At 36.2% G+C, this 16,668-nt stretch overlaps 1 protein-coding gene across 27 annotated transcripts in view; it reads right to left on the minus strand.

The window, feature by feature from the left end:
* Positions 1–16,668, minus strand: part of KIDINS220 (kinase D interacting substrate 220) — a 104,499-nt gene that overhangs the window by 62,969 nt on the left and 24,862 nt on the right. For all 27 annotated transcript variants that reach the window (XR_007403062.1, XM_049095740.1, XM_049095739.1 and 24 more), the window contains 10 exons: positions 14,848–14,946; positions 12,703–12,801; positions 11,302–11,400; positions 9,091–9,268; positions 6,095–6,259; positions 4,740–4,919; positions 3,559–3,724; positions 1,603–1,754; positions 1,127–1,416; positions 242–382 (listed from right to left, as the gene is read on the minus strand). Coding sequence is in view for 26 of the 27 variants with exons in the window: in XM_049095740.1 (XP_048951697.1) it covers positions 242–382; positions 1,127–1,416; positions 1,603–1,754; positions 3,559–3,724; positions 4,740–4,919; positions 6,095–6,259; positions 9,091–9,268; positions 11,302–11,400; positions 12,703–12,801; positions 14,848–14,946 (1,569 nt within the window). In the remaining variant the exon portion in view is untranslated. The remainder of the gene's footprint in view (positions 1–241; positions 383–1,126; positions 1,417–1,602; positions 1,755–3,558; positions 3,725–4,739; positions 4,920–6,094; positions 6,260–9,090; positions 9,269–11,301; positions 11,401–12,702; positions 12,802–14,847; positions 14,947–16,668) is intronic.

Genomic DNA, 16,668 nt, shown 5'->3' on the forward strand with positions numbered 1-16,668 from the left:
CACACTATGGTCTTCAGAGCTACTCTCTCATTTTCTCATAGCCATTGAGCTAAAATTGTTTGAATCTGTCTGTGAGGAGACATTTACTCTTGCTATGCTTCTGCACTAAAAAAAAAAAAAAAAAAAAGGTTGGTTTTACAAAAGGAAAAGTACTATTCAACTTCCATTCGAGAAATTCATGAAGTCATTCCTCTCAGCTGCCACATGGGACAATATAAGTTTCAACAGGGTTAAGACCTACAGTGTCCAACATCTGTAGTACTTTGTCCTGCTCGCAGGCATCTAATCCATCAATGATAACCACCAGCCTTGTCTGATTCTGAGTGAAGCTGTCAATGGTTTTTGCCATCCTGGCCATCAATTCCACTTCACACTTAAGAACCTACACAAAAAAAAGGACAGAAGCACTGAAGGTATATGAAATTTAAGCACATTTCTTTAAAAGCCTGACAGAAACTCATCTAATAGATAGAAAAGAAATCCTAAGTCTCACTGCCAGTTGTGGTTCCACTTAAAACTGCAGTTGAGTGCTTCACAATTTATAAAGTGACTTTATATAAATCAGAGCATTTTACCCTTAAAATAAGGTAGCTACATATCCATTTTAAAAGGACAAACTGGGCTAACTGACTTATTTGCCAAGATCAAATGCTCTGAAAGGCAAAAGACTAGGAATTGAATGCAAATTCAAATGATCTAAACACCACACTACAGTTGGTTCCTGATAGCATGTGACCTTGATCAAAGAAAGGGGCCCCAGATATTGTAATGAAGTCCCTTTTGATTCTAAAGTATGGTCCTATTTTACATGTTTTGGTGGTTTAATCTGCTTCCTCTATCAGTTTCTAGAGGAGCCCGTATCATTAGGCAGGAAACCCATTACTATTAGGTAGGTAGTGACCTGTGGAGCGATCTGCTAACTGCTAGGAGTACCTTATAAAAGTCTATTTGATAAAAACCTGTTTTTAATTTTTCCCACTTCACATGTACATTTCCACAGGGCAAATCTGGAATAAAACTAAAAAACACTGCAACATTTTGAGAGTCCACACCCTAATGTCCCATATCAGGGTCATGGTAGCATACTCATATTACAATTACTTTCTAATGGTCAATGAGTACTTACCTTCATGAATCCTTCACTTTTCAGTTTGTGCAGTTTGGAAGCAGCATTATGGAGGCGTTTCCTTTGAGAATTCAAGAGAGAGTCTAGTACCTGCCACCACGTACGACAGTTCAGCACAAAGGCTAATCCCACTATTGACGCAATTGATATGAGGACAGCATTCACTGTCAGATGTTTTGGGTCAACTCTAAAGATAGCCAGGAGGGTAATTCCCGCAATAATGCAGCCAAAGATAAAAAGGAAGATGACAAAAGATGGTAGGCAACACGTTTTTTTCCATTTCTTTTTGCCTGTAAGACAACAAATGGTTTTACCAATTACTTACAGCCCAAGTATCTAGAAGATCCTAACCATGACAGTCATAGCATATGAATTTCTGATGTTTGATTTGTGTTTTCACAGAAATGCACTTAACATTCATCCCATCCTCATCCCCTACATGCACAAACAAAGAAGGAGGAGGAAGGAAGTCCTACCTTGAGTATCTTCAGTCTTAAATACACGAAAGAGCCTGGTTGCCAAAAAGCCAAATTCTCTCTCACAAGCATCCGAGAGAGTCGCAATCATTTCAGCCATCGATGTTTCTCCACCAACACTGGACAGCCTGTTGTAATCTGTAAACAAAAACCTAGGGGGAAAGGGGAATGAAACATTACTCAGCTATCTAAAGAAAGAATTTCCACATACTGTCATCTCTGTATCACCTACCCTACATTTTCTTAATGTCTCTTTTAAAACATTGTTGTTACAGTTCCAAGGAGGGAAAAGAACTTGTCATTGGGTTCCTTTTACTTCTAACATTGTACATATTTGTCTTAGAAAAAGGCAATAACCAAAAGAAAGGCAGCAGAGCTGCATGAAGTTAATTAATTCTAAGGATAGCGGGGTAACAAGTGGCAGCAGAGCTCAGGCCAGGCCTCAGAACCCCCAGCACAGGGCCTGGGACCCCAGCACAGCCACAGGTGCAGAGCCTGAATGGGGCGCACAGAGAATGTGTGTGAGGCAGCGACAGAGAGACCAGAATGCTGACAGACTATTCCAGTCATTAAGAATTTAAGGCCACGGGCAGCCCCCGTGGTGCAGTGGTTTAGCGCAGCCTGCAGCCCAGGGCATGATCCTGGAGTCCCAGGACCGAATTCCACGTCAGGCTCTCTGCATGGAGCCTGCTTCTCCCTCTGCCTGTGTCTCTGCCTCTCTCTCTGCATCTCTATGAATAAATAAATAAAATCTTAAAAAAAAAAAAAAAAAAGAATTTAAGGCCACTGCAAAACTCAAGTTTTTAGAATGTTTGATTTATAGCTTACACATACATTTACCAAGGATTTAAAAATGAGGTGTCAAAGATTTTCACTGTTGTTCTTTGAGCTAACTGAATAATTTGTATGCTGATCTTCTGAGTGGATAGGATTTCTGCATTTGCTCCTTTCTCCCCTTCAATCCCTAAACTAAATGCTCATCTCAATCCAAAAGATAAGAGCTGCTTTCAAAATACAACCTAGGATCACACAATACTCTCTTGTGTGATCTTGGCTTTGGCTTATATTATTTTAATTGTTTTTTAAAATACCATCTTATTAATTTAAAATATATTTTCTGTAAAAATATTTCCAATTATTTTATTCTACTCTCTATGTTTTCTAACCTTTTCATTTGTAAATCCTTCTCCTAATGCTTAATCACATATGCTAATTACACAAGTTTTTATCTTAATCTCTTATATTCATAGTTTTGCTGTTTCATCTGGTTTAGCCTATTTATTTTCATTTTAAGTTACACATCTTATAATTTTATGATTCTTAATCATTTAGCACACATTTAACTATTCTGCTCATTTCTATTGAATTCCTTTTGCTTTCAATTCTCTACCTTTTTTGGTTTTTCACTTGACATTCCTCTGGAGCCCTCTACCTTTCCTTTTTTCTTGACATACATGTTTTTCACCTTTTCTGAACTGTTTTCTCCTACATTTCCTATATGACATTAATACCAATTTTAGAGAGGCAAGTCAATTTATTTCCACAAGCGAGGAAAGAGTGGCTCAGAGAGCATGCTCATTTGCCAAGGTTACACACTAATGCAAGGGGATGCCAGGACTGCATCCTAGGTCCTGTGCTCTCTTCAAAGTGTTCCCATAGGATAGAAAAGATGTCATGAGTGGGGCAGGGGGAGGAGCAGGAAGTTTATGCTCAGATCAAATTTGGTAAATCAAAGTTAACCACAGGTGTCTCTGATCTTTTTATGTACAAGAGGAAGAAGATACAATATGAAGTGTTTCTCAAACCTATTTTACCAGGACACATTGTTTTAGTTCTCATATATAAAGTTCCAGAAATCAATGTTTTTTTGGAACGTATACTGAGAAATGATACCTTATAAGTTTATTTTTGCTTCACCTTATTAAAAACTACTTCTGTCATAAGGGACCAACTCACCTCACAGGTAAAGCTTTAGTGGTTTGCTCTGGCAGTTCAGGTGGATTCACAAACATCAATTTGAGGAGAAGTTCCAAATATCCAATATGTCTTGCCAATCTAGTGCTGAGGACCCAGGCCCAATTCCAACTCTCTCCTTCCCTTCGTCCACCAAAGTAAATGACAACTGAAATGCACAGTTTAAAAAAATTACTCAAAGAAATCATTACTCAAGTAGCCTCTTTTCTCACATTGTCAAATATCAAGTAAGGAAAGATAGGTTTACATGACTTTCCCTGGTCCCTAACTACTTCTCAAAGAACTCAACTAATTAACCAACACAGAAAAGGTATATGGAAAACAGAAAGTAAACTAACTAAAATATAATGTAAGAAACATAATCAGAAAGATAAAGCCTGGGCAGCCCTGGTGGCGCAGCGGTTTGGCGCTGCCTGCAGCCTGGGGTGTGATCCTGGAGACCCAGGATCGAGTCCCACATCGGACTCCCTGCATGGAGCCTGCTTCTCCCTCTGCCTGTGTCTCTGCCTCTCTCTCTGTCTATGAATAAATAAATAAAATTATAAAAAAAAAGAAAGATAAAGCCTTAAACAGAAGCATATCGCTTAGTTCAGACTCAAATATAAATGATTTGGGGTTCCATCACTTTTTTGCACCTATGGAAGTTTGACCAGTTCCTCCGATAGTGAATCTATTTCCTTTGCTACGACTAATGCTATCCCCTAAGAACAGGACTGTAATGGATTTTTTTACTTTGCTTTTAGATGAAATAAAGATGATAGGAATGATCAAAATGCCCAAGAGAATGCCATTGATGGCTCTAAAGACTTATTTTTTAAAAAGACTTAAAAATAATAAATCATTAACATATAAAAAAGTCAGTATAATAAATTATAGAGTTCTCCTTCAGTATTAAGGAGCAATACATCAGTGTTTAAAGCTACTACAACCAGATTGTAGACAATGTCTCTTTAGGCCAACTTATAAAATAGCAAAAAGATATGAAAAATCTTAATTAATTATGAAAATCACTAATTACTTAAGAAAAAAAAACCTCAGGAGAGATACAGATGTTTTATATTTTACAAATATCTAAATATAAAATTTTAAGATAATATTTTAAATAAAACAAAGAATCTTAACATTGTCTCTACTTTTTGAAAAAATAAAAAGCAAAAACTTACTAAAAAATATATATAAGAGAGCCAAGAAGCTCAATGATACTGCTATTCCAAGATTCAGGTCCACTGTAAAAGCAAACAACAAACCAAGCCCTCCACAAAGTAGCAAGGTCAGAAATACTATAAGCCAGGAAAACTGAAAAAGAGGTTCAATCTGTTGTCCTGCAAAAGTCTTCATTTCATCTGAAAGAGAAACAGGAAAACTTTAATCTTATTTTAAAAAATACAACTTCTTTTCCCTGCCCTCCAAGTGTTTATTTAAATTCCAGTTAGTTAATGTACTGTAATACTAGTTTCAGGTGTAGTTTTGGTTTTTTCTCTCAAGTTTTTAAGAAATACAACTTCTAACTCAATTAAAAATTTTCAATATAAACATTTATTGGGCACTAAGTCCCTAAATAGAATGTTGCTACTTAACCATGTCAGCCAATGTTCTCTTTAGAGAAACATCCAAACCTCATTCCCTAGGGGTATACCCACCCTTGTTTCACCCACTTTCTTGCTTCATACTGAGGATGCACAAATCCTTTTTCATATATTCCCATTTGTCAAGATTTTTTTGTGTGTATGGTTTATATTATATAAGCAACAAGGTATTTTTCCACATACAAAATGGGAAAACATTACTTTGCTCTATGTCTTCATACTACAGACCACCACCCTTCCTCTTTGGCACCCCTCCTCACCTCTTTTTCCTGCAATCACATTTGAGAATCACTGCTCTTAAAGCTATGTTGTGTGAGGAGCCCAAACGAGCCCTGAACAAGTCATCCTTTCTACAAAACTTGATAAAAATTTTACAGGCAATACCTATCATTGAAGAAACCTATCCTTGAAGGAGTAAGATTTTGCCAATCAAAAGGGTGGTGGGAGGAGCCATCTAGAAAGTTCCTAACAAAGGTAGCAACCCAGGAAAAGTATCTAGTGTGTTCCTGCAAGAACCAACAGCCCTCTGGGAGTGCAGCACAAGGCATACACGTGAGGCAGTGCTGGTAGGTATGCCACGCAAAGTGACAAGTTTGGGAAGGGCTCTGGATATGACGATTATAAACAGCATATACAGGAGCACCTGGCTGGCTCAATTAGTGCAACACGTGTAACTCTTGATCTTGGGTTCAAGTCTATGTTGGGTGTGGAGCCCATCTGCTACCAAGGTGTCTTAGTAATGTTACAATACAACTGAATCTTTGTTTTAGGAAGAGAACTCAAATGATTGTGGAAAGAGTAACACATTCAGTTAGTAAACCGTGCAACACATACACCCATACATGAAAATCAATTTTGCATTACTTCAGAAAAAAAAAAACACCAGAGGAGCCTCGTTATTCATACAGACTTTTTACACACATGCCCTTTACCTTCTAGTTTCTTGAGTAAGAAGGATTTCCCACTTCCCCACTGTGCATACAGCCCCACACAAATGGGTGGCTGCATGGTAGGCTCGCTGAGAATGTCTGCCAGGGCACTGCTATACAAATCATAACCAAGCATGTCACCGTCTGTTTCAGTGGGAGACAAGTGTCCTGTAATTATAAACACCATATCCTTACATTAAAAAGAGACATTACCACTAGAAAGAACATCAATTCTCAATTATCAATTGTTTATTTAACTAGAAAAAAACCCTTATGTTAAATGGTTAGAACTGTGTAAAAATAGATTAAAAGATTCTTGAACACCATATTTCACTGAACTTAAGATACCTACTTATTGTAAGAAACACTATTATGTATAACTAAGAAAGAAAAAAATATGTTGCCAAATTGTGACACAATGCTCTCTTACCCATCAATTAAAAGACACGTTCCAATTTCAGAGATGTTAAAATGTGAAATAATGTACATTGTAGAATCAATAAAATATAAATAATATACAAACTAGTACATAGGAATAAATTTAATGTGTAATACCTATATAAAGAAAGCTATTAAATGTTACTGAAAATTAAATACAGTAATCAAAGAAAAAGAGACATTATATGGCTCCAGGCAGAAAGGTTCAATGACTTCAAGAAAGCAATTCTCAACAAATTAAATTACACTTTAAGACAACTCCAATCAAAATCCATGGGAATTTTTGAAAAACTGAAAAGCAGAAGAACACATAAGAATAGCTAAGAAAAAATTTTAAAAGATTACCAGAGAAAGACTAGTTGTCTTTGGAGGAAAACCAAAATATACTATAAAATAACAATAATTAAAACATCATACAACCAGCACAAGATATTAGCATAAGTGGCATTTCAAACCAGTGGGCAAGGGAGGAATTAGTAAGTGATTCTGGGAGGAGCAAACCACTCATCTAAAAAAAAAATGAAATGAAAACTCTCTAAGATGTATATCTTATACCTTAAAAAAAAAGTTTCAGAAACATTAAAAAAATAATGTAGAAAATCATAAAAATCCTAGAAGAAAATATAAGGGAAAAAATTTTTTAATCTCAGATAGAAAGGCCTTTCTTTCTCAATATAATATTAAAGCCAGAACTACAGGAAAGGACCAACAAATAAACTGCAAAACTGCCTAACTTTTAGATGGGGAATAAAAAACCCATCACCATAAACAAAGCAGCAGCTGGGAGGGAGGTGCAATATATAGGATGGACCCAGGACCTACATCCATAACATATAGACACTTAAAATCAATTTTTTAAAAAAATACCAAAAACTCAAGAGAAAATAGGCAAAGGATACAAACAGGAAAATGGCAAAAATAAAAATATCCTGTGAACATATGAAAAGACTACAATCTAGTAACTTCATAATGCAAATTACATGAGATTTTTTTTTCTCGTATTGATCTGATTAGCAAAGATTAAGGAGGCTAGAGCTCTCTAGTATTCACAAGGTTAGGGGAGCTACACTATAGTACATGGTCCAAGACAGAAGAAATTGTTATAGTTGTATAGAAAGTCTCCCAAAACTGTGAGCATCTCTGACTTGCCTATTCTACTTCTGGGCATTTATTCTAAGAAATAATCCTAAAAGCAATAGTTAATGAATACAATTACAAAGATGTTTACTGTACCACTAGCTTTTAAACATAGTTCGCTATTAAAAACTTTTATAATATGGGGGGGCGGGGGCGCCTGGGTGGCTCAGTGGGTTGGGTGTCAGCCTTTGGCTTGCGTTGTGATCCTTGGGTCCTGAGGTCAAGCCCCACATTGAGCTCCCTGCCCTGAAGGGAATCTGCTTCTCCCTCTCCCTCTCTCTGCTTGCTCCCCCTGTTTGTTCTCTCTGCCAAATAAACAAATAAAATCTTAAAAAGAAAAGAAAAATTATAATATGGGATTACCCTATTAATTGTTAAAATTTTAACAAATTAATTATTAATTAATTTAAAAACATTTTTAGAAATGTACAGAAAATCCTACAGGGTCATTCAAACAGCTATGAATTAAGAGATAGGAGACAATGGGAAATTTGCACTTTCTACTATATTTGTGTCTTCAGTTTTGAAATGTAAGAGTGTATAGTATAATCACAATCAGAAAAATTATTTTAAACTATAAGAACTCATAATAAAATAGAAGCATACTTAAAAACAATCTGTAAGTAAGAAACTCAACTGAGAGTTTGTGGCATTCTACCTATCTCTTTTTTAATTTGAGTAAAAAGGTGTTCCATATTTCAAAACACCACATATGATTACATACTCATATACATTCTTCTCAAACAAAAACTATTTGAGTACAATATTCAAAGAATTATGCTAGATGTTACAGAGGACATAAAGAAGAAATAGTCCCTGTCGTGAAGAACTTGGAATCTGAAGGGAGAAAATTCTAAAAGAAATAAAAGGCCATGTATAACAAGTATTAAAAAAAGAAATATAAACACAAGTGCTTGCTTAAGTATTCAAACAAGGCAAAAATTCTGTCCAGTTTAGGCAGATCAGTTAAAATTCACCGAGAAGGGAACAACTGACAGGAGCCTTGGAGAGAGAAGATTTGGACAAGAAACCTCCATGGACAGAGGGCAGACCTGTGGCAGGCATAACAAGCAAATATGGAGAACTGAGTTCTCAGAGGACTCAGGCCACAGAGAAAATGGAGCATGTTTTGATAAAAGCAAAATAAGAAGAGAATAAGAGGGAAAAGATTTTTAGAAAAGCAGACTAGATTTTTAGAGGTCTTTAAAGTTGATGGATAATTCTGAATGTACTTCACATAATTGCTACAGGACAATGCAGAAGAGTTCTAGACAGGAAGGAGTATTTTTCCACAGCAAAGTAATAACTTTCTCAACTTCCATAATCTCCAGTTAAGTGATAAGTGCAAAACTGCAATTGGTCTCTTAATTTTTCATGTAACACTTATCTTTTAAAAGCAGTCAGGAATAAAACCCAATACTTACTGGCTCCAAATATTTGAGTTAAAATACTTTTTTGATGGCTACAGTCAATGTTGTAAGGAGTCTCGCCTGCTTTGTTGGGCCTATAAAGTAATCTTCCATCTTTGGGATTTCTTAGAAGAAGTTCTGCCAGTTTCCGACTCCTCCCACGAATAGCAATATGCAAAGGAGTGTCTCCTTTCTGGAAAATAGGAAATTTGAACTTTCATATACTTTACATATAGTATTTACAAAGTAACAATTTTCATCTTCTGTAAAATAATGAAACATCTAAACTTTTCATATTATTCATATAGGATGAATAAAATCTGAATTTTTATCTCTTTCTTCACTGTAATTTTTTTTTCAAGGTCCTTTCCTAGCTTTTCTTGGGTATTATTTCTCCCACAGCCCTCTAGAATGAAGGTCATTCTTCTCCCCTCCCCTCAACTCCCTGGAAGGAGAAGCAACAGGCTTTCTCCTTACAGCACCTGCCAGGCCATGGACCTACCTCTATCCATCATCCAAATATTTATTGTTCACAATGTCCTCCATTTTTCTCAACTAATTTAAATTCTACTGTACAATTTTCCTCTGCGTTTGTCTAGAAAGCTTCATAATCCACATTAATATCCCATCTAACAGGAATAATCTCATCTACCCCATGCCCTTTGCCAACCAACCCTTAAACTTCATTCTATACTTCTCTCCCTTAGTGTCCTTCATATCACATCTATCCATCTTTTGCCAGTACAACCTCTTCTTTCCTCATCTGTCAATTCTTCCTACATTAAGCTACCTTCTTCCCTTATTAGAATCCCCAATCACATTAGCAATCATATCCAATACTAATGAAAACATGTACAAACAGGCAAAAAAAAAAAAAAAAGACCTTAGGTCTGCACTGTGTTCTCCCACTTTTTACTTTACAAACACTTCTCTTGAAGACAATGACCCAAAAAGTTAACATATTAAGTTCTCAGTGCTCATCGACCCTGATCTCTCTAGAACACTAAATGAAAATGACCTGCAGTATTCTCCGTATAGCTTTGATGGCACAACCTTATCTCAATTTTGACTTTCCTCTTCTGCTTTGGGCATACTTCTTCCTTTTCTAGGTTCTCTTTCCGCATTCTAAATACATTACACAATAACTATGTACTGAGCTGACTCTATGTAAGGCACTGTGCTGGGCACCCTAGAGGATATAAAGATGGAAGACAAAACAGTCCCTGACCTTAACATCTTACAATATAACAGGAAGAAATTAGATAAACAGGCAATTATAAAACAAATGAGAATGTGACATGTGCCTTAAGAAAAATAAAGTTCTGACCTCAGTTTTCATCTTTCTTGCCAGGAAATACGGAAACTTTTCTATAAAGCTAAATGTATTCAACTGAAAAATCTCTTAAATTTATGCCATTCCTAGTTTTCAATATCAAAGTTTCCTTTTTTTAATAAGAAATTATATAAACATGGTGATAATAGGTGGGAAGATTTTGGTTTTGTTTTCTTAATGTTGTTTCTTGCTAAAATAAAAAGCAAATACATATTGATTCTGTGTTTTTTGTGTAATTGCCTCATAAATAATAAAAAGATAAACTTTATTACGGATTAGGAGAGCCCAAATCATACCATACGTTTAAATGGAAACATTTATATTTCTTATTTCATATATAAATCAATTCACTCCTTTTATGGGAGGAAATCAATGGAAGTAAAGAAAGAATTCCATTTAAAATGAAAACAAAATCAAACTAGGAATCAATTCTGTATGAAGTATTAAGCAATTCAGAGTTAAATTTACCACGAAAAATACGAACATTTCTCTAGAAGGATCATGGTGAGGACACAACAGAACACTGTATCTGCTGTTAGTGGACATTAACACTAGTCTGCTCTGAATCTGTCTTTTCCAGCCCCTTGGGTTCTTTCCCCTTGTTTGCAACAAGCGTACATCTGATGACATCCTCTTTAAATGGTGATCAATGGCAGCTCCCCATAACTGGTATGAGCAACAGAAGGGAAATCTAACACAGCCTCTATAATCAGAACAGAATCAGCTATCAGAACAGCCAAGAAGATATCATAGCACCAAAATGCCACACACACAGCCCCGCAAGTAAACTCTCCCTCCAAAAAATAAAACCAGACCCCCTTAAGTCCAGCAAATATATAGGTCAGTCTACCAAGAGCCTTCCAAAGAGTCTTCTCTCTGCACAGATGTTTTACCTTATCTACAGCAGACACTTTAGCTCCTTTATCTAGCAGCAGCTCTACTACTTCAATATTTCTCATCTTGGTAGCCTTTATAAGTGGTGTTTCACCATCCTGTAGGCACAGATAAGAAGGTTTGCCAGATTAATAGCTTTACTCCTAAATGTTTAAAGTCACATAAACGCATATGTAAGAATTCAAATATTCAACTCTAGTACAGTCTATATTGGAAATGTTCTCAAGAAAACATAGCTACAAAAACTAATGGCAAAAATGCTTTTCCCTTCACAACCAATCATTTGTATCAAAATAATTTTATATCACTCAGCCAAGAATGGGATATGCCTAGCTACTTATTAGCCATATCTGGCAACAGTCTCTTGCCCCTCACTGATATGACCATTCCCCATGTTCTACCACTAACACGAGGGGCAGCCCCTCCAGAAATTACTCCCCATTCACACCAACTCCCCACCAACCAACCCACAGCTTGGCAAGTCAATGTCCAGGCAAGCCAGTGCCAAGATTTTTCAGAAATCTGTACCAGCATCACTTCAGTTCTCTGTATACCTGACAATGGGTGTGAAATAGGGGAAATAATTTGGTACAATAAGCATGCCTCTGGAAAACTTCAAAAAAGTTCATGATTGCTTTCAAAATCAAGTTAGGGGATAATGGAAGAGACCATAGTTCAGCACTGAATTAGGAAAGACAGAAACCTGGTCAGAACCCGCACATGGTCACAGCAGCTGACACGTAGGTTCAAAAACAAAAATTATTATCAAAGTGTCACCCACAAACCAAAAGGCATCCCAGGAAACTTTCTGTCCTAGGATACTGAAGTTACCATAGTATAAAAAGATGCTAGTCTCAATCTCTAGCAGATAAAATAGTAATATCTTCTGGGTAACTCCACAAGTTTGTTTACTCATTAAGAATTCCTGCCACTTCAATCCAAATACATTCATTCAAATAGATTTTCCCCATGAAAAACGGTAACACATTAAGGCCAAATACAATCCTAACGTCTTATACAGTTTTATAATTTTCACATGATTTGAGAAAAACAGACAAAAGTGACTGGTTTGGGGAGCTAAGAACCATTCACATTGGTCTTTTAAAAGGAAATGTGCTCTGCATTCCAAACAAAAGCATAGAAGAATTATGAAAAAATGACCTGCCCACAACTTACGAATAGCTGATATTATATTTTCTGAAAGTACTTAATTAAAGTAACAAATTGCACACTATATTTTCCTGTGAATAAAGAACTTCAAAAGGGATACAAAATTACTCCCCAATTTGATATAGACTATTACCAGTAAAAATCAGTATAATTCTAGTATCAAACAAAAAACAATTGAAAAAAATAAGCAGTACTGGGTATGACTAAGAGAACAGAAATGTCCTTGATACCTTTGTGCATATCTCAGTGTCAGGATTGCACTGTAAGATATCTCTCACCATTGTTGCATTTCCTTTCTCTACAGCCCAATACAAAGCTGTTTTGTTGTCCTGGATAACAGAAAACAATAATCACTTCATTTAAGATACAATATTGGCAACTGTTTTTGTAAACATAAAACATCATTTTTAACATTTCTGCCAGAAAGCATTGATAGGTCTTACCAACAAACAAGAAATAATATTAATCCTTACTCTATCTTGGATTTACTCTTGAGAAATTCTTTATGAAATAAGCCTAAGAAAACAATATTACTATGTACAAAGCAGCAACGCCACATATTTGATAAGGTAAAGTATGCTTTTGTTAATGTGGTTGGATTTCTGGGCCATGCAATGGAAGTCATCAATACCTGAGCTCATCCTTAGACAAGTCAAATATTCTACAAATATTCTGACCCCTGGCTTTCCATTTGCCCCATCTTTTCAAAAGATAATACATGAGAATATACTACAGCAACAGAAGGTGAATGGTTTTCACCATGTTTTATTTTCTTAATCCCTACTCACCCTGCACCCATATACCAATCCTGATCTGATCCTTTAAAATCCCATCTAGTTCAAAAACCAAAAATAGATCCAATAGACCCTGAAAGGAGAGCCAGAGAACAGAATAAGTGACTAAAATGTAGGAAAACAGGATTGAGAGACAAAAAGAAACTAGGTAAAATCTAAATAGGTGAGCCAGTAACCATCATTCAGTGAAAATATGATTTTAATGTAAAAGATAGTGAATGACTTTCTGCTCTGCCACATTAAGTTTCCCATACCAGGGACACCTGAGTGGCTCAGTGGTTGAACATCTGTGCCTTCAGCTCAGGGTATGATCCTGGGTCGAGTCCTGCATCAGGCTCCCTGGAAGGAGCCTGCTTCTCCTTCTGCCTGTGCCTCTGCCTCTCTATGTCTCTCATGAATAAATACATAGAATCTTAAAAAAAAAAAAAAAAGTTTCCCACACCCAACTTTCTCTAGTGAAGATCCCCCCTCAAAATTGTGCATCCCAACATTCCTAGCCTTGCCCTCAGACCTCTCCCTGCCCTGCCCCTTTCTATTTCTGCCTCCACCTCCGCAGCTGAAGAGTACAGTCTTACACTTCCCCCTGCTCTTGAATTTCCTCATCCTATTATTCCACCATCTTTGCCTGAAATACCAGCCTATCTTCTGTCTATCTATCTAAATCCAGCCTATCTTTCAAACTTCGCTCAAATTCTACCTTCTCTCAGAAGCCTTCCTTAATGCCTTCTCTCCCCACCTCAAGACTCTTACACTGGAACCTTTTACTGGGCCACCTTATACCAAAAGGCATCACTTCGTATGTGTAGTAAAAACACAAAAATAAACATAAAACAAAGTAAAACCTCCCTAACTTAAAATAATGTCTCTTACAGGCAAGTGTTCCATGTTAAGTCCCTCATAGCATTTGGCATAATATTTATTGGTTTGATTTAAAATAGATTGGATACAAGCTAAATTCAAAGGAAAACTAAGCAGAAATGTAGACTCACCAACAACAAAATGGGTTATTAAGTATAGATTTTTTTTTTTACCTAAAGCTCTTGAAATATTGGATGAATTCACAAGTTTAGGGGAGCTTTTGCCTAATATTAGTAACCTCTGAAGCTCTGTGAGCTATGACTGCCTTAAGCAAAGTCCATAGGCACTATTTGGGGGTCCTAGGAAAGGCAAGCAGAATGGGGAAGAAGGAAAAGAAAGATAAAAGAGCAAGAATGGAAGAATAACATATGGACAAAGAAGATAAAACAGAGGGAAAATACTAAAGAAAATAAACAAATTGCATACATTCGAAGTACCAACAACTGTCTCAGTATCATAAACTATTCATTTCAGGATTGAATATATTTATGTATGAGTAAGAGGTATATTTAAAAAATATGAGCTTTGAACAAGCTCCAAAGTCATCTAATGTGACATTAATAGAAAAATTCTGTAATAAAGGCAGTGAAACTTAATTAAGCATCCATTATATTAGGGTCTATTAGCTCATTTCCAGAGGAAAATCAGAAGAATGACCATGTCATCAGTCATTATGTACAAGTGATTCTGCACAAAGATGACAGTAGGATGGGAATCACACACCTGTCCTCTAATGTCTATATCAGCATATTTCTGGAGAAGTGCTCGAACAATTTCCACATGACCACCTCTGACAGCGCCAATCAACACAGTATCCCCACTCTAAAAAGACAAAAAAAGAAAAAGGTAAACTGATAATAAGAATATAAACACTTCTGAAGTTAATCATCAGATATTTCTCTGAAAATTTCTTGGAAAAAGAATATCTCAGAGTAAGAAAAAAATTTTAGTTAACTAATATTATTAACGGACATTAATAGCCCTGGAGTAAGAGACAAGTTATACCTCAAAATGAGGACTCTGAAATTCCACAACAAAAGTTTAGAAAGTCGAGTTACCCAGAATAATAAGCCATACTCTTTGAAGGTGACCAACTTCCCATTATAAATGTAAATTAAATAAAATTACACGAGAGCTATCAACAAACCAAATGAACATTCAGAAATAACGTAATATAAAACCTTTGAAATAATGTTATGTGACAAAAACCACAGATTGTGAAAAAGAGAGTTGTAGGGCTAGAACCGTCAGTCGGTCTATAAGCACATTTCATCAAGGGAGAGGGTAGTTCCCAGACCAGTATCCATAGCCTAAGCAATGTGGCATTACAGGCTAACAGGCATAAGACTGACTCATTCCCCATGACAAGGATTAAATGTAGTTCATTATCTCATAGAGATATCGCTTTGCCCTAAAATTATATTCACCAAGCAACAAACACTATTAATTATATCTTCCTACTAATTCAAATGTAAAATGGCTATTTTGGCAATGGCAGAACTTTTTAACTCTAAACTACGCAACAGTTGCAGAAATTTGAGTTGGGAAAGTCCCCGAGCTATGGCTCATCTCAATCCTTAGTGGGCCTTGATGGCAAATCCTTAAGGATTGAATTTGGCACCCTAGAATATATTAACTACTACATTAAAAGCAGAAATAAACCCAAAGCAAACCAATTTTAGTTGATAATGTTAGCATTAATATGGTGCCAGAGTAGTAAGTTAATAAACGGTCATAAATATTTCATTGCTTACTATGTGCCATGTATTGTTCTAGGTACTGGAAAACAAGACAGATGAGTTCCCAGCTCAAGAAGAACTTTCTACAGGAGACAGACAGTATATAATAAACATAAACAAAAAATCAGACAAATGCCATGTAAATAAATTAAAATATAGTAATATGACAGAAAGTGACTGGACAGCAACTTTAGGTCATTGGAGAAGATCTTTCTGAGGAGCTCATATTTAAGATGAGGTCAGATGAGGAGACAGCCACGTACTGATCGTGAAGATTAGTATCCCCAACAGAGAATAGCTCGTACAGAGGTCCCAAAGCAGCAAAAGATCAGTGTGTTCAAGAAAGGAAAAAAGTTAGTATTGTGGCAACCTATTAAAATAGGGGTTAGAGTGGTGCAAAATGAGGACAAAGAGTTAGGTGAGGACAATGTCATGTAGTGTTTATAAACTAAAAAAGTAACATATATTCTACATGCAAGAGGGTGACTTTAAATAAAGGAGTACACATGAGATTTATTGCTTTAAAGATCACTCTGAAAAAAAAAATAAAGATCACTCTGAGAACAGAGAACAAATTAGAGACAGAAGGGAACCCAGTTAAGATGTTATTGCTATAACAATGGAAGATGGTGACTGGGACTAGGGAGGTAGTCGTGGAAATGAAGGGAAGCAGACAGATACTGGATGTGTTCTGGAGGTAGAGGCAACCAGACCAGCTGAAGAATTAGATGTGATAAGTGAGGAAGAGAAATCAATTCTAATGCATAGAACTTGAGGCTATAACAACAAAGTGAATGGTGATGCC

Source organism: Canis lupus, chromosome 17, assembly GCF_003254725.2.
Source record: "Canis lupus dingo isolate Sandy chromosome 17, ASM325472v2, whole genome shotgun sequence".
In the NCBI taxonomy this organism is placed as follows: domain Eukaryota; kingdom Metazoa; phylum Chordata; class Mammalia; order Carnivora; family Canidae; genus Canis; species Canis lupus.